Source organism: Camellia sinensis, chromosome 11 (genome assembly GCF_055761805.1).
Source record: "Camellia sinensis isolate YWXY chromosome 11, ASM5576180v1, whole genome shotgun sequence".
Classification (NCBI taxonomy): Eukaryota; Viridiplantae; Streptophyta; class Magnoliopsida; order Ericales; family Theaceae; genus Camellia; species Camellia sinensis.
The window spans coordinates 7,310,627-7,336,829 of NC_138971.1; the positions used below are offsets into that span (position 1 = coordinate 7,310,627).

At 37.9% G+C, this 26,203-nt stretch overlaps 1 protein-coding gene across 6 annotated transcripts; it reads right to left on the reverse strand.

Moving 5' to 3' along the window:
- Window positions 1–463: 463 nt before the first annotated feature.
- LOC145801826 (uncharacterized) lies at window positions 464–9,124 on the reverse strand. Of its 6 annotated transcripts, none has more exons than XR_014343472.1 (8): window positions 8,380–9,124; window positions 6,580–6,682; window positions 6,383–6,448; window positions 4,040–4,213; window positions 3,799–3,895; window positions 1,090–1,226; window positions 914–1,010; window positions 464–815 (listed from the first exon to the last, which is right to left on the reverse strand). XR_014343472.1 is itself a non-coding variant. In XM_082893512.1 (7 exons), the coding sequence occupies exons 1-6, from the start codon at window positions 8,933–8,935 to the stop codon at window positions 1,101–1,103; spliced, it is 1,122 nt and encodes a 373-aa protein (XP_082749638.1). In that variant the 5' UTR covers window positions 8,936–9,102; the 3' UTR covers window positions 837–1,010; window positions 1,090–1,100. The 6 variants fall into 6 exon arrangements, 2 of the variants coding, with proteins under 2 accessions (XP_082749638.1, XP_082749639.1); XR_014343471.1 differs by having other exon boundaries at window positions 938–1,010; window positions 8,380–9,105; XR_014343474.1 differs by having other exon boundaries at window positions 938–1,010; window positions 1,095–1,226; window positions 8,380–9,065.
- Window positions 9,125–26,203: the final 17,079 nt, after the last annotated feature.

A 26,203-nucleotide genomic window follows, 5' to 3' on the forward strand; every position in this document is an offset into this window, starting at 1 on the left:
AAAGAAAAAATTTCACTAAGTGTATGAATTGAAAAAAATTGATGTGTAAAAATAAAATTACCCAACAAACACCCAAGATGAACATTTCAATACAAGACTAATAGATGCATGCTGGATTTTTTCAGGTAGAAAGCACAGAATTTTCCCATTTTTGTAGAAATATTTGCTGAGAAGAAACGTGTTACCATTTATTAACCAATCTCCACCTACTTTTACCAATCACTCTCATTTTTTCTGTTAGAATCTTGAATTTTTCATTATATTATCTGAAAGAGAGAGGGTGTGCACACGCCAATCCCGTGCTAACCAAAAAAAATTTGTTGTTCACTATAAAATAACTGAAGCCGTTGATTAGGGTTTAAAATTTCAAAAACCGAAAAAGTTTATGAAAAGCTGAAGCAGTACATAAGTTGTGAATAAAAAACCAAGCCGTTTCTAACAGAATTTTAGAATTAGAAAACTGTGGCACAACGGATAATCTAGCGCATTTTATATAAAACATAATAGCACAGATAATGGATCTCTGCAGTTTCACCCTGTCAAAGTGAGCCAAATTAAGATACAGAGCAACAACCATTTAGTCTGTACAAAATCTGCGTGTTCAAATAAAAGAATGGAAAAAACAAAAACAAAAAAAACAATTACCAGTCTATCAAAACTTCCACGGTACTGGACACAGGGACAACTCCTACCGTATAGTTATTATAACCGTAATTTTAGAGACAGTTTTCGAAACTCGAATATGAATTGCTTTAAAAGTTTGGGCAAAGAAAAAAGTGCAAACTGAAATCTCAAGTATTGCCACGTTTCGCAATCTGCAAAATGTGTAGAGCATATAATGAGAACTGGATGGTAGCAATCATCAGATATAACCATGAAATGTGAGATGTAAAACAACAGAGATTTAACTCACCAGAGTTCGGCCTTGATAACATACCTAATAATTTTACATACCATACAAGTGTTTTGGAAAGATTTTCATTTATTGTGTTTCCTAGTATCCTGCAAATCTGGAAACAAAACCCTCAAACATCATTAAATGGACAGAAAAGCATACGTATGTCTTTGCATGTGTTTGTGTAAACTCACCTAACTTGAAACTAACGGAACTCATCATGGTACTCATAGTCGCTTTCGTCGTCTTCATTGAATATAGCACTATAAAATACATATGGACTATCAATCATCTCTCTCAAGGTTAGACGACCATCTTTATCTGCATCCGCCTGTAGAAATGTAAAATGAATTTTGAATTAGTCCGGTAAGGCACACATTCATTTCCTACCAATATAAAGAATGTCTTTAGAACAGATTTGATAACATTATGTTGGTATAATGAAAAAGCAGCAATGAGTCCATGCCAATCCAGAACTGCAGCTAAATGAAATGTCATTGAAATTATATGATCTCCTTAATCCCATGTGGCTGAACAGTGACAGCATCCAACATTGACAAGAGATGGAAAAATAAACAAATGTTGGAAAAGTAGCATGCCCTTGAGGGCATTTCTTTATTCCTAGATGGCACAAATGGTATGAAGAAGTGCAACAGGTTGCATTGAGCGTTCCTATTTACACATTTTTAAATAAGGTTTTTCAGTTTTCTTGAGTAAAGCATACTAGTGTATGATATAAGCACGTTTTGTCATTTTTTTAACTTTAATTTCTTTTATTAGTTAGGTTTTCTAATTGGTCAGGATCACATAAATAAAACGAGCATGCTATTTCCCATAACAAGTGTAACTGTATAAAGATAAGTAATACAATGTTTTAAAGCCTTTTCTAAGCTCATCCTGCCCCTTCCCAATAGTCTTGAACAACTACAGCAAATAAAGCTCAAGCCTCCTAGGGAATGAAATGGATAAATCCACTGGAGAGCTGATGTGTATGCCCTTAGGCCTAGGTTGATTTTAACATAAAGCAACCAAAAGAATAAGAATAACAGGGAAAGATCAGGTTATGATAGTGATATCTACCATGAAAACATCTTCAATGCAGACTTGTTTAGGAGATAGTTGATCTGGAAAGGATTTCCAAACAAAGGATACCATAACTATCCTTGGCTCCTAAAACTTAGCAAAAGGCAAATAAAATTAAACCAGCACCACAGCTTCCTGATAAAAAGAATCACACAGCTTCATTCAATGTAAAAACTGGATTCCTAAAGGTTGCAAGCAGATCCAGCCTCAAAATAGCAAGTTCCCAACATATTTCTTTGTATCTGCTCTTTAATTAGGATCTTATGGATTACAATGATACCTTGGAGGGGCTGACACCCATCAGACCAGCAGATGGCTTAATCACTATTTACTATCACACTAGAAGTTGAGAAACATCTGTTTCTACGAAACAAATCTCCACCCGTCACTGTCAAAAATATTCTATTTGACATCACATCTGAAGAAGCAAATATAGATTAAATCTGATTAGACAAGCAAGCGAAACAGGGAAAAGAGGCACATTCAGACAGACTCCAAACTGATAATCGTTCAAGATTCTTAGTTAGAAACTTTCTGTGAGTGATCTTTTGCTTGCTCATAAGATTTCAGAATATCAGAGTGTAAGTCTCCTTAACCTCTACATCCCTTATCTTCTCTTGTTTCTTGCAGAACATCAAGTGTGGTTACAGAAATGGGCAATAAGGCAATCAAATAGCAAAGAACTACTCTTCCACCCAAGATCCTAGAGCAAGCAATATGCAAGAATAATCTAGCTATTCTAGGAAAGACCATATGGCATATGCCATTTCCCAATCTATATTAACCTCAACCATAAAAAATAGGCCAGCTGTACGTGAAGAGTAAAGTTACGAAAAAGATTCATCCAATCAGCTGCCTTCTTACACTAAATATACCTGTTCGGAGTAGGTCACCATGAGGAGGCGAGGTAATTCTCTAGCCAAGATCTCGTTGAAACGCTCAACTAAGGGAAGAAAGCAACCTCAGCCCTCAGGTAACACCCAAGTTTTCAAACTTACAAACAAAAGATAATAATCACCCATGACATCTATCTGCCAAGGGGTAGGATTTTACTGAAAAAGCTAGATTTTCATCATCAGCCAAATACCATTTGTACATTGCCATTAGCAGCAAGTTGACAATCTATACGGAATCCACTAAAATAAATACATAAGATCTCAATCTGAGGCGAAACAACAGGCCTGATTAAAAACACCTAAAGGTAGCATTTTTGTACTCATGTGACGTATTTAAAGATTCATAAGTAACTCGTAATTGAAAATTTTTACCAGCCATCAAATAATTGCATAAAAAATGCAATATAAGATTCTGTCAAACTAAAAATTCCTCATTCCCTTCTTTTTGGGTGTGAAGCAGTGTCAAACCAAAATACCCAACAAGCAATTAGCTCTCCCTGAAAAGGAGGTGATCCAACCACCACCTTCGTCACGTTTTGTAAATCAACCAAACGAAACCAAAAAATGCAACATATTCTGTTCCTAGATTTGTGATAATCACTGAAGTTGGACAACCATGATATCAGTGGATCACCTTGATTTTGAGAGAGCTTTAAGGTACAGGAATTAAGTAAAACTAACATTGATAATTTTACAGCGGATCAGGCAGAACAAGACCATGAAATAGCCCCATCAAAAGCAGTCAAGATTTATTCATTCATCATAAGTGATTAAAAGTATGGTTCATGTTATCCACACCAACCAGCATACTAGATCCATGTTTACGAGAACCATTTTGCAACTCCAAATGGCAAAAGCATACACACAAGTTAATTTTGTTAATTATCAATACAAAACTAATGCCTTCTTCAGTAGAAGGAATACCTGTGAGATGATGTAATCTGCCTGTTGCTTTGCGTAGTAACGTTCTGATGGATGAAGTTTACCAATGACTGGTAGCAGCTCAACATCTGACAAGTATCTACAAGGCAAGACGGAAGTTCAAGTAATTTAAATCAAGCAAAACCTAAAAATATCCAATGGAAAATAAATTAAAGAGAAACAGTCAAGAATCACAGAAGCAAGTTTTCATATTTGTAAAAGAAAAAGATATCCTGATAATTACCCATCACCATCTTTGTCAAGCTCAGCAAACAACTTTCGAGCTGGGGCCTCCGTTGAATCATCAGACTCATGCGAAGGATTGTGACTCTCTTCATCATAGTTTCTTACAAGGTCAAACAGCCCATGAAAAAATTCCTTGAAACTAACTTTCCCATCTTTGTCAGAATCTCTTTCCCTGAAGAAAAGAAAGCAAATGGATCAGCCAGCAAAGTCCAACTTACATCTCAAGTATGAAGTGCACTAATTTACGATAAGAATAGGTGGAACTAGCAATTAACTAGCTAAAGGCCATATAGGAAGTCAATAAACGAACTATGTATAATAATCTCCTAAATTTTTATCCCAAGTCAAATAATGTTGAATCTAATCAGTTTGCTCCCTCAAAATAATGTAAACATTGCAAGAGAGAAGATTGTGAGTCAACTAAATCATTCCTGCCTTTTGATACCTAGATGTTCTAAATTAAGAGAATCCTAGTTGGCCTCAAAAAATGCAAGAGGTCTTTAAATCACTCCCTCTGTTCAAACTAGCATTGAAGAATTCTTTTTACTTATTATTTATTTTTTCTTCAAAATGAATTTGCTCATGCTCAGCAAAAATTTACCAAGTAAAACACAAATGAAAGCACTCCATAAATCTAATTAGGAAAGAAAAGTACCATGGAAGGTCAAATCATCCTTGGAAGCAGAACACTTCTGTGATGATGAGATGCCTTGTGGTTTTATTTAACTAACTCAATGCAAAGGTGATTCAGGCATTGTTTTAGATAAACAAAACAAAACATTGGAAAGGTGATTAATATGTTTTCCTCTTTTACTACATAGAAGCAAAATACTTCACATAATTAGATAGGTGATGAGACAAATTATAGAAAAATTAAAAAAAGAAGAACTCTAGGGCATTGGACCTAAATTCTGTAGGTATCACACACACATATAAAATTGCATCAAACGATCCATAGAACAACTTCAAAAAATTCTGTAAAACACTTTCTCCATTAAATTAGAGCATTTTATTGCTTCATATAGACTTTGTACACTTCCTACACCAACTAGGACTAGGATTCCTAAATAGGAAACTAGACGTTTGACTTCTAAAACCTATATAAGACCCATAAATAAAAGCCCAATTACATAACTTGACCCATATGACTACTCAAGGATGACCCCTATAGCTATAAAACTGAATAAATTATATAAAAAACTAACTAGATTAATACCTAAGCGTAACTAATCACAATATAAGACTCTATTAAGCCTAAAAACTTTATGATACATGTTTCCAATTGATTCTAATTTCTAAGTGAATTTGGTTTGAAACCAAGCAATTTCCAACCATTGTTGCCTCTATTAACTTTTCCTTCTCTTAATTTTTTTACGGTTTGTTTTGCATCATTCTTCCTCAATTGGACAAAACTCGCCCTTGAGTTTTAAAGTGTTTTAGTATGAAAATAAGCATTGAAGTTGCAACCATGGCTTAGTATTAGTTAGCAGTTGAAACTAGAGTTTGAGGCTGATTTAATTGTTTTTTCTAAGGTTGGACGGGTGGTATAATATAGGAATTCTAGGGTTTCAAAAGGTGCAACAAAAAGGGTAGGACTTGGAGAATGGAAACACAAGGTCTTAAGGGGCTGTTTTTTTTTTTTTTTTTTTTTTTTTGGGGGGGGGGGGTTATTCTGGGTATTGTGAACAGTAACCTGCGAAGCATGAATACAGGTACCAATGCTAGTATAAGTACGCTAATATGAAAAAACATATAAAAAAATAAGATACAGGTATGTCCATATTGTAATTTGTAGTAGTGCATGATATATAAAATTTAGAAAATTAAATGCAAAAAATAGTTAGAAACAAGGTACAAACTAGAGTTTAATGTCAAAATTAGTAAAAAATCAAATCTAAAACCGAGAGTTCAAAGGCAAAAACAAGATCCATTAAGTTAGTTTAATGTCATTACATCAGCTAATCTGCAAACCAATGTTTCATTCTAAAAGCAAGCTAAGTATAAAAGAAAGTCATATGAAGCTAATAATTTTCACTTCATTCAACTTCATCTCTGAATACAACTTGAAAATTTGTAGAGATAACCTTCACTTGTTTTATTTAAAAATTGACACAATATATATTTATTCTAGTACCTTATATTTTTTTTTAAAATTGCATTTATACTTTGCCATACCCATATAAGTACCTGGTGTGTAACCAAGATGTACCCAAAGGAAAGAAAAATGGAATGCAATTATCAAATGTATATTAGATCTAGGAGGATAAAAACAACAAAAATGTATAGAAGAGAGTTGCACGAAATCTTAAGAATATAGATTGATGACACCACACCACAGTACCTTATCTCCTCCTGGCACAACCATTGAAGTAGCTTTGGGTTCTTACTGTCAGCCGGATGCTGAAAGCTGGAGTCCATCAACAAAATAAATTAGAGAAAGAACCAACTTCAACTTGAAAAAAGCGAAAGAAAAACAAAAAACCAGAAAAGAAAGGGGAAAAAAAACTACTTTGGCTAATTGAATAAGTTCAAGCTTACTCATTGAACTCTGTTATATTCAGGAGACCATCACCATCTGCATCTGATGCATTGAAATGTTCCTCTTTCCACCAACCCATTTCATACCCAAATGAAGTATTATCTAGCAGCCAATATCAGATACTAATACAAGGTCAGACTACAAAAGGTATGGCATGGAACAAAATTACAGTCGTATAAGTTATTATGGCATCTAACCAAGAACTTCAATGTTGAGTTATTTATATCCCAGCACCTATTGCAGTAGGCTTACATCAAGCACCACTTTTACCCCATCTTTTTTGCAGTGGATATGAATGAACTAATTGGGCATACTTTGGAACTAGGAATAGGTCCTTTGGTACATGTTATTTGCTAATGACATATTTTTAGTCGAGGGGACCAAATTCAGGTGCACACACCAACAACTAAATTAGCACAATTGAAATATATTTCATATAAAAGAAGATTTAAATACCAATCAAACAAGGCCAAAATCTATAGAACGCATTCATTAAATTCATAAGTACGTTGTCCACTTGATATGGTAAGGGTAACGGTGTGGAATATAAGTGCAACACCCATACCCAAGAATGCCACTGTATTGTAGTCAAAAGATAAAAAAAAACAGCATAGGGATTTGTCTCTCTAGATTGAGAGCTTCTCTCTAGAGCTTCTTCATGGTTGTCATGAAGAATGTGGTTGTTGTTCATGTATATCATCTACCATAGAGAACACTTATTTTGCCCCTTCCCCTACTCTTCAATTGGTCAATATTTGGCCTCCTCTCCCTTGTTTGTGCCTATTTTCTCTTCTCATGGCCTGCCCCCCCCCCCCCCCCCTTTTTTTTTTGATAAATATCTCATGGCCTGCCCTTTCTCTTACTTTAAGATTTGTTTTAGATGTGGTGGGTGAGGTTCTAGCTGGTGTCCTCTATTTTCTTGTGTTGAGCGTCATTGTGAGAACTAAGGTATCAGTTTGGGTGCATCCAGATTCTGCTTAACATTGTTGAGTCATTAATCTTCCTATCCCTTCCCAGATTCTTGTTTGGATATACAGATGGTACGGTACATTTTGTTTGGATGGGTAAATATTTTTTTGATTTGCTTGTTTGAATTTCTCCTTAATCTACTATTATTTGTAATGAAACATGAAGTTTTGAGCTTCTATAAGCTTCTATTTGATGGCTTGGTTTCTTACTGGGAGACTATATCAGTGTCCTTGCACCTCCACTTCTCTTTACCGAATATTCTTTGGGGAGTTGTTTTGGGTCTGGGTTCTTCCCTTATGCATTAAGGTTTTATCTTTTTGGATTTGGTTGATTTTGATCTTCTCTTGTTTGGACCTTTATGACTGGAGTGAGGAGGGCTTATAGGTCCTAGTCTTGGGCTTGTCATCTTGCTTCTTCAGTGGTGCCTGGGTTTTGGATATTTTGTGACAACCTTGAGCTATATGAGGGCTCTTCTACCAAGAGCAATATGATTGGATCTAGTAGCAGGGAGGTCTTAACCTTTTATGGTTTTGGTTGGTTTAAGCAGCCAACCAATGGAATTTGATTGACGAATGAAAACACTAGCTCCTAAAGCTATGGTGGAATTTTGCTTGTGTTATGGTTGTAGTCGGTCTCTGTGGGGAGAGGGTGGTGGGTACGTATATAACCTAGTTGATTGCTTGTGCTAAAAGAAACAAATAACATTATAGTCAAATCATCATCACATAACATATTTAATCAATCAATCAATCAATCTTTCTTGAACAAGTACATCAACAACAGAGAACAAAATTCAGCAACAAAATCAGAAGATGAGAAAAAAAGCAAACCTGCATTGCGAACCCAACTGGGGGGCTCGTACTCGGAGAAGGAAACAAAGCCGTCACGATTCTTGTCATGAAGCTCCATCTCCCTCTGGGTCCGGTGCATGACTTCCCTCTCCGAATTCTTCAAAATCCAGTCCGTGAGCTCGTTCTCAGTGGCATACCCATCAGCCGGGTCGACATCGATTTTGGGGAAAAGCAAGACCAAGCGACCAGTGACATTGAACTTGTCCTCATCGTTCAAGTAATCCTCGGCGTTCATGAAGTCCTCCCATTCGGGCTGAGATTCGGCGGCAGGGGCTTCTTCCAACTCCTTGTGGGCTTGCTCGAAGTACATCTTCTCCCATTGCTTGTCCTCTCTCTTGCGCTCGATGTCGGCGACTAAGGGGTCGAATGGGACGGGCTCGTGGTGGTGGTGACTGGAGTGCTTGTCGGGGGAGAAGTTGGAACGGAGCTTGAGGCGGCGGTAGCGGTGGTGGGAGGGTTTCTTGGGAGAATGGGAGACGAGGAGGAGGAGGAGCACAGCCACTGCGATGTAGATGAGTACAGAGGCCTTGCCCATCTCATCGAATCTAGAGAGAGAGAGAGAGAGAGAGAGAGAGAACGAAAGAGAACGAAAGAGAGAGATCTGTTGAAATTGTTTGGTTGAATTAAAGTGGGTTGGGGGGGTTTGACGATTTGGACTGAATGCTTAAAAAAGGTGAGATTGGATTGGAGGATGGTTGGAGTTCTAGATCTGCTGGACTCTTTTCCCAGTGATAGTATTCTATTATGAGAGAGCATTTTCAATACATTAATTAATTTAGAGTCTTAATAGATAAATTTATTATTTAATAGATTTTTTTTTTTATAATTAATGATATTTATTTTTTATTATTATTAAAAAAATGTAATTAATTATTAATTTTTAATGACTGTTTAAAAAAAATTTCATAAAAAATATCACTAATTATAAGTTTTAACGACAATTTAAAAAAATTATCACAAAAAAATGTCATTAATTTTTAATTTTCAACAACAATTTAAAAAATTCATCACAGAAAAAGTCACTAATTATAAATTTTAGCGATAATTTATGAAAATCGTTACAAAAAATCGTCACAAAAAATTATTTTCAGCGACAATTTTATTATAACTTATTTTCAATAGGACTTTATCAGAATTAAGTCCAACTCCTAGAGTTTAGGGGCACTTACCAATCAGTCATATTAATTAGACTTATTTACCTACAGGTCCTAACTGATAAATTTATCACTATAAAAATAAGAGAGTAATAAATTTATCACTATAAATTTATTTATAAAAACAGGAGACTGATAAATTTATCAATATGACTTAATGGGTAATAAGTCTCAAAAATACGACTTATTGGTAATTTCCCCTTGAGTGTTGACCCTTAACTTTTGGGTGTCTCTATTTACACACCACATTTGGTCTTAAGACATACCATTATTCAGTTTACACCTTTAACAATTTGAAAAAACATAATTTTTCTCAACACATATCACAACGTTCCATTTTTGTCTTTAGTCCCACATCACTTACACACCTCAAATTCAAAAAAAAAAAAAAAAAACCTTACTATTAGACATAATTTTTGCCAGAGCTGTCCTTCCCCTCTGAGCCCACGAAGACTTTTTTCCACACTGACCACTGTCCTGAAGCTAGAGAGAGAGAGAAAGAGAGAAAATAGATGTCTCTACTTCCATATTCGATCCACAAGCTCTGATTTTTCTACACAGATTTGTTTGGTTACTCAGAAAAATCTAATGGGTCTATCTCAATTCATTCAATCCATTGATTGGCAACAAGAATCGTACCAAGAATATGAAGATTTCGTAGTTCTTCCCTTGTTTGCTCTGTTCTTCCTATCTATTCGTTTCTTTCTCGACAGATTTATATTCGAAGTACTACATATATATAAGTTGTATAATCATACATGATTCGAATTGGGTCTTTGATTGTATCGACGCGTTTGAAATTTAGATCATTCCACACACACAAAAAAAAGAAGCTAAAAGATTAAAATTTTGTGTTTCAAATATATAGTTGTGATTTTTTTTTTTTTTAATATGGGTCAATCTTTGTAGCATTTGCTCTGTTCTTTCCAGCAGTGATGGCTAGGGTTAGGGTTTGGATGTGTGTTCAACTAAGGTGTAGTTGTGGTCATTTTAAGTAAGGTCATTATTGTAATAAAAAATAATTAATTAATGATGTATCTTGGGACCAAACATGATGTGTAAATAGAGGCAACCTTAACTTTTCTTTTATTTTTTTAATCAAATTTAACTAACTTAATGATAAGTATTCAAAAAAATTGATTATATTTTCCGAATGTTCTTCTAATTAATATTTTTTTTCAATAAATTGAAAATTTTGATATATTTTTTTTTATTTTAAAATGAAGTATTGAAATTAAACTATATGGGGAAGTAATACAAAATGTAATTACATCCTACGAACATTTTTATTGTTGTTTCTTGGTTTTGTCATTAATATATATATATATATATATAAGGAATTTTTTATTTTATTTTACAAAAAAAAAAAAAATATCGACAAATAAATTTTAAGAAATATGGAACAACAATATGAAAAACATACAAATAATCTTAAGACCATAATTAGACCCGGAGATGACATTGGAGAGCCTCTCTTTAGGCAATTTATGGCACTCATCCGGTAACTTTTTGATGTGTCTCCAGCGAGCTCCCAAAACATTTTCAAAGTGTAAATCTGAATTTTTTATGCCTAGGAAAAGGGGTTTGAGAGCTTCTCCTCTAATTTTTAACTTTTATTTTTTGATTTTTAACACCTACAATAATTCCATTTTCTCTTAAACCTCTTCTCATGTTATTGTGGGTGTTTTTCTCTTCAACTTTAGCTTCTGATGCTGATTAAAGTACAAAATCGGATCTCCTTGGCGCAAACCTCGTGAAGGATGAAATTGTTGTTAAGGCACACAATTAATAAGGACAGAATAACTAGCCGAGGTCATACAACTCATTATGAGAGAGATGAAACGCTAATCAAAACCAATTCGATGCATCACTCCCTGGACAAATGACCATTCAATACGATTCATATCAAGTTTGAGAGCCACATACCCTTTCGCCCCACGATGAAAAGATTTAAGATGATGAAAAATCTCAAAAGCGGTCAAGACAGTGTATAAGAAGCTGACCTGGTATAAAAGTGTTGGAAAAAATGGTTTTATGGTGACTTTAATGTGAAATTAAAGTAGGTCTCAACCATTGGTTGAGGTGGGATTAAATTCTTTGTAACAAGATCTTTACATCACAAAAAGAATGACAAAAAATTATTAAGATTTGAATGAGAAATTGACTCATTAAGTTGGCTTCATAAAAAAGGTGTTGGGAAAGGTGGTTGCAGGATTATACACAATACACATGTGTATAAAACCTAGTAACTCCTTTGTATATATGACAGATTAAAGCCATCAATTTTGCAATTTATGTCTTGGGAGTTTTACAAAATTAAAACCTGCATTTGTTGTAGGAGCCTTTTCCTCTCTCCCTCCATGTATAAAAGGAGACCCTCTCCTTCATTCTTCTACACCAGAAATTTTATCGAGTTACATGTCTTGCATTTCATCAGTTAGACGAGGCCCAAGTCCCTATAGTCCTTAGTAATGTTTGATTTAGTTAGTTTTGTTTAAACTTGTGTTGAATCTTTCTTGATTTAATTTTGAAGGTTAAGACTTAGTACCTAGATATCTATTTGGATTTTCTATTCCTTGTGAGCCTTTTGATGTTTGTATTACCGTGTCTACTCCATTAGGAGAAACAATAATGTTAGGGGATGTTTGTAGATCTTGTGAGATAGAGTTGCATGGTAGAATTTTTCTAGTAGATTTGATTTCTTTAGAGATGAATGATTTTGATGTGATTTTGGGAATGGATTGGTTGACGAAGTATTATGCCTCTATTGATTGTTTTAGAAAGAAGGTAATTTTTGCTATGCCGAGGCAACATGAGTTTTTCTTTCAGGGAGATGGGAAAAGGTCTTCTATTTGTTTTATTTCTTCCCTTCAGGCTAACCAAATGTTGAGAAAAGGGTGTCGTGGCTATTTAGCTTGTGTGGTGAATACTGAACAACCAGGGCAGAAGTTAGACGAGTTGCCTGTAGTGAGGGAATTTGTTGATGTTTTTCTAGAGGATCTACCTGGTCTTCCTTTAGACCGTGATGTAGAATTTTCCATTGACTTGGTCCTCAATACAACACTTATTTCTAAAGCGCCCTATAGAATGGCACCATTGGAGTTGAGGGAATTACAAACTCAGTAACAGAAGTTGTTAGACAAAGGTTTTATCAGGTCTAGTGTTTCATCTTAGGGAGCACCTGTGTTGTTTGTAAAAAAGAATGATGGATCTATGAGATTGTGTATTGATTATAGGGAACTGAACAAAGTCACAGTGAAGAATAGGTATCATTTGCCATGAATTGATGATCTATTTGACCAGTTGCAGGGAGCTCAAGTATTCTCTAAAATTGATTTGAGGTTAGGCTATCACCAGTTAAATGTAAGGGATGAAGATGCTCCTAAGATCGTTTTTAGAACCCGTTATGGGCATTATGAGTTCTTGGTGGTGCCTTTTGGTCTCACAAATGCACCAGCCACATTCGTGGATTTGATGAACAGAGTATTCAAACCCCAACTGGATAAATTTGTGGTAATATTTATTAATGACATCCTAATTTATTCGAGGAGTAAGGAGAAGCATGAGCAGCATTTGAGGGTAGTACTGCAAATCCTTAGGGAGAAGAGACTGTATGCAAAATTTAAGAAGTGTGAATTTTGGTTGAGCAGTGTATCCTTTTTGGGTCATATGGTGAGTAAAGATAGGGTATGTGTGGATAGCACGAAGGTGGCAACAATTGTTGATTGGCCAGGACCTACTTCTGTGACAGAGGTATATAGCTTTCTAGGGCTTACTGGTTATTACAGATGGTTTATGGAAGGATTCTCCCATATTGCTTTGCCATTTACCAATCTCACCAGGAAAGGAGTAAAGTTTGAGTGGAATGAAGATTGTGAGCATAGCTTCCAAAAGTTTAAACAAAGATTGACATCAGCTACAATCCTTGTTTTACCGATAAACGGAGGTGGTTTTGTAATTTATAGTGATGCTTCATGACAAGGTTTAGGATGTGTGCTCATGCAGCATGAGAAGGTGATTGTTTATGCGTCACGACAGTTAAAAGTACATGAGAGAAATTATCCTACGCATGACTTGGAGTTAGCAACAGTGATTTTTGCTCTTAAAATTTGGCGACATTATTTGTGTGGAGAGTCATGTGAGATTTACACTAATCATAAGAGTTTGAAGTATATTTTCACACAGAAAGAACTAAATTTGAGGCAAAGAAGATGGCTTGAGTTGCTAAAATATTACGATGTGAATATTTTGTATCATCCGGGGAAGGCAAATGTGGTGGCAGATGCCTTGAGTAGGAAGGTCGTAGTTGGAGATGTAGTTGCTTTGTTTATTGAGAGTTGTTTGGTGGAAGACATAAGACGTTTGAGGCTTGAGGTTGTTACGCCTGGTGATAGGGTTTATTGTAGTCAATTGAAAGTTCAGCCGACCTTAAGAGAACGGATTTGTTTAGCTCAAGAGATTGACCCCTGGTGTGAGCCTGTTAAAGGAGAGATGGCAGCGGGTAAGCATGTAGACTTTGTGGTTAGTGATGATGGGTTGCTTAGATTCCGTAGCTCAATTTGTGTTCCTGTTGGTGGTGATTTAAGGAAAGAGATTGTGACGGAGGCACGTAGTTCTAGTTACAGCATTTATCTTGGAAGCACTAAGATGTATCGAGATCTTTATGAACATTTTTGGTGGAATGGTATGAAGTGAGATATTGCAGAATTTGTGACTTAGTGTTTGGTGTGTCAACAGGTTAAAGTAGAACTTCAGAAACCCGCGGGGAAACTACAACCCTTACCTATACTAGAGTGGAAGTGGGATCATGTTACCATGGACTTCGTGTGCGGATTACCTCATACTAGTAGTAATCATGATGCAGTTTGGGTAGTTGTTGATAGATTAACTAAGTCAGCACATTTTATTGCAATACGGGTGAACTATTCTCCAGCTTGATTTACACAGTTGTATGTGAAGGAAATTATTAGATTACATGGTGCACCTGTGTCAATAGTGTCAGATCGGGACCCTCGTTTTGTGTCTAAGTTTTGGGGTGCGTTACAGTCAACTATGGATACTCGGTTAAATTTTAGTTCAGCTTATCACCCTCAAACAAATGGGCAATCGGAGAGGACTATTCAAACCCTTGAGGATATGTTGAGGGCTTGTGCTTTGGAGTAAAGAGGTAATTGGGATGATTATTTGCCGCTTATGGAGTTTGCGTATAATAATAGTTATCATTCTAGTTTGGGAGTAACACCTTATGAGGCTCTGTATGGAAGGAAGTGTAGGTCTCCTTTGTGTTGGTATGAGGTTGGTGAGAGGCAAATGTTGGGACTTGATTTGGTAGAGGATGCTACACAGAAAATTATCACTATCAGAGTGAGATTATTGACTGCTCAGAGTAGACAAAAAAAAAGTTTTGCTGATTATTGTATGAGAGATTTAGAGTTTCATGTAGGGGATATGGTATTCTTGAAAGTATCACCATGGAAAGGAGTCATCAGGTTTGGAAAGAAAGGAAAATTGAGTCCTAGATACACTGGTCAATTTGAGGTATTGGAGAAGGTTAGTAAGGTTGCGTACTGTGTTGCTCTACCCCCCTAGGTTGGCAGGAGTGCATAATGTGTTTCATGTGTCTATGCTGAAGAAATATGTGCACAGTCCGTTGCATGTGATAGATTATGAGCCATTTCAGATTAGATTATGAGCCATTTCAGATTAGAGAGGATTTTTCCTATGAGGAGATGCCTGTTCAGATTTTGGATTCGAAAGAGAAAATGTTGCGTACAAAGGCCATTAAAGTGGTTAAGGTACTGTGGCGTAATCATCTAGTTGAAAAGGTGACTTGGGAACGCAATGATGAGATGCTTGAGAAGTACCTGCATCTATTTTTATGATTTACTCAGGTTAGTTTTGAGGACGAAACTTTTCTTTTAGGGGGAGAGAATGTGAGAAACTGAATATACAAATAAAATAAATAATTAGATAATAATAATTTTACAAATCTCAAATATTTTATTATGAATCTTTGAGTGCAAATTAAATATTATTGGAGGGTCTTTTAATTAATTTTAAACTTAAAATAAATTTATGGTGAACGTATTTAATTTAGAGGCAAGATTTATTATTTAAAAAAAGAAAAGAAAAGAGCAAGTTAGTAAGTATATTTTGTTATAATAATAGTTATATTTTATTTAAATTAATGAGTTAGAAAATAAAATAATATAAAGAGATAATAATTTAGAGCCTTTTGTTTAGATATATAAAGTAACCCTAGGTTGCCTAATACAATATATAACAGCAGCAACAACAGCCATGGGGAGAGAGAGGTTGAGAGAAAAGAAGAAAAAAAAGGGGTTGCAAACAAGGAAGGATTTTTGGGTGTGTGGTAGGTCTCTATCTTTCTTCTTCTCTTTGTTTTTGTTCTTTATCCTTACTCTATTATTTAGTTCATTGATGGAGAAGTTGTAGGTTTATGTATTTTGTATATATATATACACTATTAAGAAACCTGAGGAAATAAGTTGTGTGTAAAGAATGGGTGTAATTCTCAGTTTAAAAATTTTATACAGAATCACAAACTTTAAAAATCGAGGAATCATATCAAACGAATGAATTTTGAACTAAAATTTTTATAGTAGATTAATTACATATTGAATTGCATATCTGAATTTTCTCATAATTTTTTGAGAGTCGAAATCTATATTAACTGGTGCGTTCAAATCTGTCCAGAAAACTGGTTTAAAACAGTAACTGCGGAAGTGTTGTTCTCTTTGGGTATAAATCCAAAAATTATCAAATTAGCGCCATTAGAATCGGTTACGAGTCTAGTTTCTTACATTTTTGGCCTTGCGTTGATTGCTAGTGTATACTATGAGAACCATTAATTTCTTTAAAGTGCTGTAGAAAATAATCTGTTTGGGTATAATTAGTTGTAAATAATTATTTTGATAAGCAAATCAAGTAAAACTAATTGGATTTGAAACTTAGGATATATTAGTTGATATTTGGAGGGTTTTGGAATTTTTCGAACAGCGCGGAGTGGGTTTTGTAATTTTCAAAGTTAGCGAATAGATTGGGAAACTTGTTTAAAACTCTATTTTAACTTAAAGTTACTTTTAATTAAGTTTCGATATGAACCCATGTCTTGGGTAATTTTAGACCTTGAAGAACATGAACTTATGTATTATTTAAGAGTAACAGTGAGTTGGGTTGAGCCGTGCTAGTGCGCTTTAGTTTTGAGTTACTTAGTTTATTATTCCTTTTAGTATGTTGAATTAGTAGTGACGTGTAGTTTTAATACTTGGTTCAGGGCACTAGTTGGACTTTTATACTCTATTCGAGGATTACATTGTTCCATTTTCAGGTGAGTAGTTTCATGCTACATATTTTTATAAATGTTCCCCTGCCCTGAACTATTGGAAAATTAAATTGTTGTTTCATGACTAAACTGTTTTGATAAATTATTATATTATCAATGTAATCAAATTATTTCTGAAACATGTGTGAACTTGACATACTGTAAACTATTTTTTTTGGTCTCATGTTTAAAATGGTGAACTACCATATTTTGCGAAACTAATGTGTATTGATTATTGGGACCATCTGTATATTTTAGTCCAGGGAAATTATTCCACTGTGTGTGGTGACTCTGGCCACTAGGGAACAAATCCAGGTTGGGCCGTGATGACTCTAGTGCTCAACGATTGTAAGAAAAAGACCTAGGTTAGGCTAGGTGACCTTCAATTGGATCGTCTTAGAGAAAAGGCCCAGGTTGCCACCCTAAGGATGACTCTTACTTCGGTATTGGATCCAATGGGGGTTATAGCCTTGAAAACTGTGTAGCATGTTACTTGTTATTCTTGGTACCCAGAAAATTATTGGTGTTTATATTGTAATATGTTTTAAGTAGAAAATGTTATTTATCATGTTCTTGAGAGACATGAGTATTTTAACTGTTAAACTATGAAACCTTCTTTTTGAAACATATTATCTTTATCAAAACTGTATGTCAATCTAGTTCTGTGATATATATCTTATTTTGGAATTGAACTCTGTTTTCAAAATTGTATTTATTATCCATGTTGCTACTCACTGAGCTATCAGCTGACTTAGTTGTTTATCATTTCCAGGTGTTAGAAGGACTTAGAGTGAACTCATGGCGTAGTGAGGACTCAAATGCATGGACCTCTAGGATATTCATTCATATTGCTTTAGATTGTTATGTCAAGTTTGTGCATATTTATTTTTATTTTTATTGAGGTTTATTTAGGATTATTTTGATATGTGGGCTATTAAATATCCCATAAGTTTGGATGATATTGATTACGGTTGGTTTGCTGTTTATACTTGTGACATGTCACTAGATTGGGTTTTGATTTATTTATTTCTGGGCTATCGTCACGTTTATTCTTTGTGATTTTGGATGCATGTTTAGGCTTACGTGTGCCTTGGGCTAAGTCCCTGTCCCTTTGTGTTCAGAGTTTTCCTTTAGAATTTTTATTCTTCCTGTGTGAGAGAGTGATGCCATTGTCGGTTCGCCAAAGCTAATAGAAGGTGCTTCTGCGTTAGCTGGTCTAAACTGTCGTATCCCGAGAGACAGAAGTTGACGTACCTCCAGCACCCACGGTGAGGTGACTAATCTGTTTTAAGGAGATTGTGGTACCACACTGGTTTCCGTTTGATTCATTGTCTTTCATTATTTTGGTTCCATATGTATTTCTGTTAATCATGTTTCATGTTCTGTAATTTAATTGATTAAATATGAATCTATTTGTTTTATTTAATTGCATAATTTATACAATAATCTTAAAACATATTATATTCTTCATGAAATTTGAACATATAAATTCATATGTAATTGGACAACATGTGGTTCATGCGTAGAAATTCTAATTGTCATTATGTACATCTCTTCGTGTGAGTAAATATGTAGTGCACTGTTCCCATAAATTTGCTACTATTGCACAGATTCATTTTTTTTAATTAAGGTTACTATTTCTTTGATATCTCTGAATATGATTGTAAATTAATTTGATATGTGTACGGGAAAGAAATAAACCTTCTCGTATAATCCTGTTGATCAAGTCTGCGCTCCTCCAAACGTTGTCGCTTTACTCCCTGAAAACACAAACGTGAGCTAGCCGGCGGGTGTGTGCCGGAAACCTCTCCGATGCCTAAGTCAGTAAGCTTGACAAATAGACAAAAGCTCTGTGTATCCAGAAAACAAAGTTGTGTTACCTCTCCATAGCTGATGTTGTGAGCTTTTATAAGTTTCGTGTGGCACAATCCTAGTAGGACTTTTACTCCTCCATGTAGAGTCCTCTTAGGATTCATACTTCTGAAAGATAATGCTTATCTTTCAACACCCCCCTCACTGCTTAAACCAAGTGAGATGGTTCTACCATGGTAGGTTTCTAATAGGACCGAGGTAATCATGGCTATACTGAGCCGCAGAGTAGGCCGAACTATCTTTAGTTCGGTTCTTCCTTTCACTACACCTTATCTCGGTTCTCTCATGTACAAACCATGGTGTGATTAGACCAAGCTACCGAATAGTAAGGTTCTGACCGTTCTAACCACAATACGCCATGACCGGGCTAACTCTGAGACCGGACTAACTTCAAAGCGTCTTTAGACCGAACTAACTTCAAGTCTCCTCTGGACCGGACTAGCTTCGGGGCTCTAGGACTGGACTAACTTCAAAGCCTTTTTACTCAGCCCTTCGTATTGTGGCCCATGACGGCCCATTACCCAACTCGGCCTAATTTTCATATAAATTACCCTCTCAATTGCTCCTTAATTCCATCTGCGTAACAAGATAGGGATTACCTGTTTTATTAGCCGAGCTAAGGTTTTTAAGCCTTTCCAGCTGAGCTAAAATCCTTTAGCTTTTCCAGCCAAGCTAAAACCCTTTAGCTTTTCCAACCAAGCTAAAACCCTTTAGCCTATCCAACCGAGCTAAATTCACACCGGGCTTTAGCTGTCCGGTCAAAACGTCTCTTCAATCACAGTAACTGAATCGCTTCTTATTCCAATGACACGTGGCAGACGCTGATTGGCTCAATGCAGCTGTCACGCCGTCTTCGTAATCCGTGTTTTTTGAACAGTCCCGCCCAAATTTTGGGCTTTCTAACAAAAACAAATCCTAAGGCAAAAATCCCCCACTTCTACTATTCATCCTCTTCCTTCTCTCTGAGTTCTCACTGTTCTTCGTCTTCTGAAAGAGATCGTGTTTTGCTGCTGCCTTTTGCTTCCATCCTCTAAGCTCTTTGATCTTCATCAGGTAAGTACTGCACCTCTATCTTGCTTTCCTTGTTTCGTACTTTGTTTTGTGGTCTTTGCATTTGCTTTCTCTCATTCTTGGCACACTGTTTCTGTTTTTGCAAAACATATATTCTTGCTCCACCTTGCGTTTTCTAAGAAAAACTTCATAAGAACCTCATGAACTTCATGAAGTAATCTATAAAACAGTGTTTGATCCACAATTACCATATAACCGAACTAAAAAGTAGTTTATAGTCAATGTCCTTCTATCAGAGACTTTAACCGAACTAGCACTCCATGTTGGTACCAGTAGTTTGAATAAGTCAAACCACTTCTTGATAGACCTTAGCCGAGGTAAATGAACCGAACTAAGTCCGAACGTAGCATAATGAAACCTTATCGTTCGACCGAGCTAGGTCTTGGGGGCTAAGCCAGCTTTCTAAGTTTTTAGACCGAACTCAGAAAGTTGCCCCTAGAGGCTTAACCGATCTGACTGAGCCTTCTCTTTAACCGAGATAACGAATCGCTTTGCCAAGACCAAGCTATCGAACCGCCTGCTTAATCCAAGCTACTAAGCATCATGTTGAAACCGAGATAGAACCTATAGCATCCCATACACCCGAAGTAGGACTCCTATTCTTGCTTTTATTTTGTAGCACGGTTCAATGACCTGTGCTTAACCCCTTTGTTTTCCACTTTGCAGACTTAGGTTGCCCAGGCACTCCATTGCGTGCCCAGCCGAGCTACTGAGCATAATTTTGCGACCGAACTAATTTATCCATAATTTAAAAAATAAATGGGGGAGTATAGGTTTTTGGTAGAAACCCCTGGTGGCCTGGCCGAATTCCGAAGGGATTACAACATCCCCGACGACGTCCAACTTATTCTGGCCGAACAAGATACCCTTCCATGGGGAAAACAGGGCTATGTACCTTTCACCCTCCTATCAATAATAAAAACCGGACTAAGATTCCCCGTTCAACCCTTGATTTGTGAATTTCCAAGACAAACCAGAATATGCCCAACTCAGCTTTCCACCAATTCTTACCGTATAATAATGGGTATAGCCGAACTAAACCGCCGAGCCGGTCTTAACCTCGGTCTAGCCGAAATATTCCACCAATACTCCATTGGCTCCAAAGATGACGGCTGGGTCTACTACCTTAGGATACGCCGTCGCAGAGAAAAAATAATAAAAGATATGCCAGATAAAGACTTAAACGATGATGACTTTTTCTGGGTGTCTGGCAATTTTGAAGACCAGCAAGCCCAGATCCCTAGCCGAAGTATAAACTGGAATAAAGGAGAACCTGGTATAATTACTTCGGTTTTTGGTATGCTTTACTTTATTTCGGTTACCTGCTCCTGAACCGAACTAACAGTTTGTCTTCTTTATGCAGATTCAGCCCATCTTCAATCACTTTACAACTACCCCAATCTAGGCACTCTCCGTGCCGCACTGCGGTATCCATAACGGGGTTGGGCTAAGCTGTTAAATTTTGAACCGACATACAGATACAGCGGCCGCCGAAAAGCGAGAGTGACCGACTTTCTGCTAGAGGAGGCCCCCGAACCGGACCCAACCTTGCCACAAATTAGACTAATCCCACTGACCGCTGAAGAAGAAATGGCCAAGAGAAACAGAGTCAGGGCCCTCTTGACTGAGACAAATAGGGTCGAGGTACCACCACCAAACCAAACTCAAGAGACCGTGGTGGCCCTTCCTTCTCAACAGCCTTCTTCATCACGCCGAACTAAACGCGCCCGGACTACGCAGACCGAACAACGGTTAGTTGATGAAGACGAAACCACCCTACCACCAAGCCACCCACCGAGTCCGCAACCAGAGCCATCTGACCGAGCTACCTCCAAGTGGGCACCGAAGCTCACTTATCAGAACTGAGATATTGAGGAAACTGATTCGGTGGTTGCTGAGAAGGATCACATACTGGCCTTCAACCTTGCCAAAAGTGTGTGCCTTCCAAAGGACATGGAGCACCACAATCAGCTAAACACCGAGCTGAAGGCCATCCGGTCTTCAAAAAAATCCATGATCCTGGTAGGTGGCACTCTCTTTTGCTTTTGTTCCTTTCTAATTCTTCATACTTTCATCTCGGCTAAAAAGGAAAGTTTCTATTCTATTGCAGGCCATTCAGAAGAACCACATTGCACACAAGCGGGTGTTGGAGCTCAGGAGAACGTAGAGGGAGGCCATGGCAGAGGCCGAAGCCAAAACCGCCGAGCTCAAACAAGAACAAGTGAGGACAGCCGAGCTGGAGGCCGAGGTGACTCGTCTGACCGGCCTGGTTGCTTCGGCCGATGCTGATAGACAGAGAGCCCTAACCGAGATGAAAGATAAGTATTTGCGGGAACTGGCAAAACTTGAGGGTGTCAAGGACGCCGAAATAAACGTTTTAAAGAAGAAAGCTAAAGATGCCGAGGTGAAAAGCTTCAAGGAAGACGAAGCTGCATACATCCAGCAGTGTGAAGCTGCGAAGGATTTGTTCTTCAAGTGCGGCTGGAGGGGTGCCGTGGAGCAGCTCGGTTGCAGTCCCGACACCGAGGTCTTCAATGCTCCTCAGTATTTTATTCCGGCCACACTGGCGGAGTATGCAGCTGATCTATAGAAGCAATTCCTTGAAGCGTCTGACGACGATGATGAAGAGAATGAGCCAACTGACACTCCGGTAGTCAACGAGCAAGGCAACGGTCAGCCAGCTCGGTTGGAGCCAAAGTTTGAAGACCTAACTGTTGAGCCGCCGACTGACACTGTGCTGCCAGTTGCTACTAAGACTGATCTTCCATCTGCAACCGGTGTTCAGGTTGATATTGAAGCCGATCTTGAAGACCTTTTTAATTAATTTGTATTTTTTTCTTTTTCTTCTTTTTGCTTTGACTTGTAACCGGGCTATGGCTCCCCCTTTGTAATTGCTTTGAACTTGATTAATGAGAATCATCTTCTTTTGTGCCAACTATTATTCCGGTTTGAGCTGTATGCTTGCACCTGTAATGACTGTGTCATCTGACTGACCTTACTAGCCAACCACTCTTTAGCCGATGTCCTTACTTCGGCTGAAGAGTACTTAAGAGTTGGTTTAATCCAGCCAACCATTCTTTTTAGCCGATGTCCTTACTTCGGCTAAAGAGTACTAAGAGTTGGTTTAATCCAGCCAACCACTCTTTAGCCGATGTTCCTACTTCGGCTAAAGAGTACTAGGAGTTGGTTTAATCCAGCCAACCACTCTTTCAGCCGATGTTATTACTTCAGCTAAAGAGTACTAGGAGTTGGTTTAATCTAGCCAACCACTATTTCAGCCGATGTTATTACTTCGGCTAAAGAGCACTAGGAGTTGGTTTAATCCAGCCAACCACTCTTTCAGCCGATGTTATTACTTCGGCTAAAGAGTACTAGGAGTTGGTTTAATCCAGCCAACCTCTAGATTGGTTTTTCCAGCCAATCTAAAGTGTTTGGTTATTCCGACCAAACGTCCTGCAGCCTGGATCCTTATCCTGGGCTTAGGAAGGGTGTTGGTTTAATCCAGCCGACCTTTAGATTGGCTTTTCCAGCCAACCTAAAGTAAAGTGTTTGGTTATTCCGACCATCCTGCAGCCTGGATCCTTATCCTGGGCTTAGGAGGGGTGTTGGTTTAATCCAGCCAACCTCTAAGTTAGTTTTTCCAGCCAACTTAGAATAAAATGTTTGCAATGTTCCTAATTTCACTAAAACTAACTTTTACAGAGAACAACTTATGCTGAAAAGAATCGATTTGTTTTATTGAGGAAAGAAACAATTACACATGTTTGAAAGAGGAAAGCTAAAAATAAAATAACTTGAGATTGGCGGTGTTCCATGGCCTAGGGATTGCGTTGCCGTCCTTGTCTTCTAGGTGGTATGCCCCTTTGCCTGCTAACCCAACCACTTTGTAAGGACCTTCCCAATTAGGCCCTAGCTTGCCATCTCCTAGCACCAGGGTGTTTCCCATCACTTTGCGTAGCACCCAATCTCCGATCTTGAATTGCCTTGGATGTACTGTTTTGTTGTATTTCCTGGATAACTCTTGTTGATATGAGGCAATGTGGACTAGTGCTCTTTCTCTTCTTTCTTCGGCGAGGTCGAGCTCCAATGCTATGGCTTCTTCATTCAAGTCGGGATCAAAATTTTCGCTTCGAATTGTGGGGAGGCCAACCTCCAGTGGGATTACTGCTTCCATTCCGTAGGCTAAGGAGAATAGTGTTTCTCCTGTTGATCGTCGGGGTGTGGTGCGGTAAGCCCATAAAACATGAGGAAATTTTTCCGCCCATTTGCCTTTTGCCTTCTCTAACCTTTTCTTCAGTCCATCCAAGACAACCTTGTTTGATGCTTCTGCTTGGCCATTTGCTTGAGGATATGTTGGCGTAGAATTGTAGAACTCTATCTTGTATTCTTCACAAAAGCTTCTAAAGATTTTGCCGTCAAACTGGGTGCCGTTGTCTGATATGAGGGCTTTAGGTATGCCGAATCGAGTAATGATATTTTGCCAGACGAACTTCTTCACATCTTTTTCCTTGATTGATGCCAATGCTTCTGCTTCTACCCACTTTGTGAAGTAGTCTATTGCTGCGAGAAAGAACTTCCTGTTGCCGGGTGCTGTTGGAAGTGGTCCTACTATGTCCAAGCCCCACATTGCGAAAGGCCATGGGCTAGTCAATGGTAGGAGTTCTCTAGCTGGTTGATGTATTTGGTGTGCAAATTTTTGGCATTTCTCGCATTTCTTCACATATGTCTCTGAGTCTGCCTGCATGTATGGCCACCAGTATCCTTGCGAAATGGCCCTGTAAGCTAGCGATCTTCCTCCTTGATGGCTTCCGCACACCCCTTTCGTGTATCTCGTATAAGAATGCTTCCACTTTGCTGGGGTGGACACACTTTAGATAGGGTCCTGAGAATGACTTTTTGTATAATGCCAGAGATGGGGAGAGCCAAAATCGCTGTGACTTTGCTCTAATTTTGTTGGCTACTTTCTTTTCTTCCGGTAGGATGCCATCTTTCAAGAATAGTATGATGGGATCCATCCATGAGGGGCCTAGATCGGCGCAGCATACTTCTTCTGCTTCGGGGTCTTCGATGTTGGGTCTTGGTAAGTAGTCGATGAGTAATGGATGAGGGATGGATGTATCTGCCATTGAAGCAAAGCCTGCTAGTTCGTCTGCTCTGCCGTTCTCTTCCCTGCCTATCTGTTCAATCCTTACTACTTCAAATTTTTTGATCTCTATTCTGACCAATTCTTGGTACATGGCCATTCTATCATCCTTTGTTTCATAGTCGCCAGAAATTTGGTTTACCACCAGCTGTGAGTCGCTGTAGACCATTAGTTCGGTGGCCTTCATGTAGAACGTTGTTTTGAGACCTGCAAGAAGTGCTTCATACTCCGTTTCGTTGTTTAATGCTGGGAAGCCAAGGTTGATTGCTTGCTCCATAACCAGGCCGTCTGGTGAGATGAGGACTATGCCAAGTCCTGCACCATGCCGGTTGGATGCTCCATCCACAAAGAGCTTCCACATCTCTCCAACGAACAACTTCCAGCAAGTGGAGGGGTCAGACGATGTCGTGGGGTCAAGAATGTTGCTGGTGGTTTCTTCAAGGTCCATGCTTGCTGTTTGCCCCTCGCTATCTGATTGTACCAAGTCTTTATTTGTTAGTGAGTCTTGGTTCGATGTAGCTTGGTTTGCTTCTTCCTTGCTGTCTTTAGTCTGGTCTGCCATGGGATCTGGTTGAGTGTCCTGCACCAGGGGTTACTCTATTCCGGCGTCAACTTCTATCCCTGGTTTGGTTGTATCAATCAGGTCGACTGGGCAGATATGATGACTTTCTGGGGTGAATTCTGCGACAAAGTCTGCTAAAGCTTGGGCCTTTATCGCGGTTCTGGGTTGGAACTTAATGTCAAATTGTCCCAACTCTACTACCCACTTTAAGATTCGCCCAGAAAAGTTTGCCCTCTCAAATAAAGCTTTTAATGGGAAAGCTGTGAGGACGACTATAGTGTGGGCGTGAAAGTAGTGCGACAACTTCCTTGAGGCCATCATTAAGGCCAATGCTAATTTTTCCAGTGGCAAGTACCTTGTTTCAGCTCCCAGCAATGTCTTGCTGACATAAAAGATGGGCAGATGTTGGATTCCTTCTGCACGAACCAACACTGCACTAATTGCGTGCTGGGAGACTGCCAGGTACAAGAAAAGTTCTTCTCCAGGTACTGGGGTAACAAATAGTGGTGGGGAAGACATAGGCCTTGTTTGGTTTGTGTTTCTCAAAAATTTTTGGAAAAAATTCTCTACAAATAAGTTTTCAAAAGTAATCAAACCAAACAAATTTTTCCAAATTTTTTTTCCAAAACTTGTTTGGTTTACAAATTTTTCAAACA

Bases quoted from the DNA above. Each gene is read 5' to 3' on its own strand.
- LOC145801826 (XM_082893512.1), bottom strand. From the start codon at position 8,935: ATGGGCAAGGCCTCTGTACTCATCTACATCGCAGTGGCTGTGCTCCTC. The intron at 6,683-8,379 runs GTTTGCTTTTTT...ATTGGCTGCTAG, and splicing joins CAGTTGGGTTCGCAATGCAG to ATAATACTTCATTTGGGTAT. The intron at 4,214-6,382 runs GTACTGTGGTGT...TCTTTTCTTCAG, and splicing joins TTGTGCCAGGAGGAGATAAG to GGAAAGAGATTCTGACAAAG.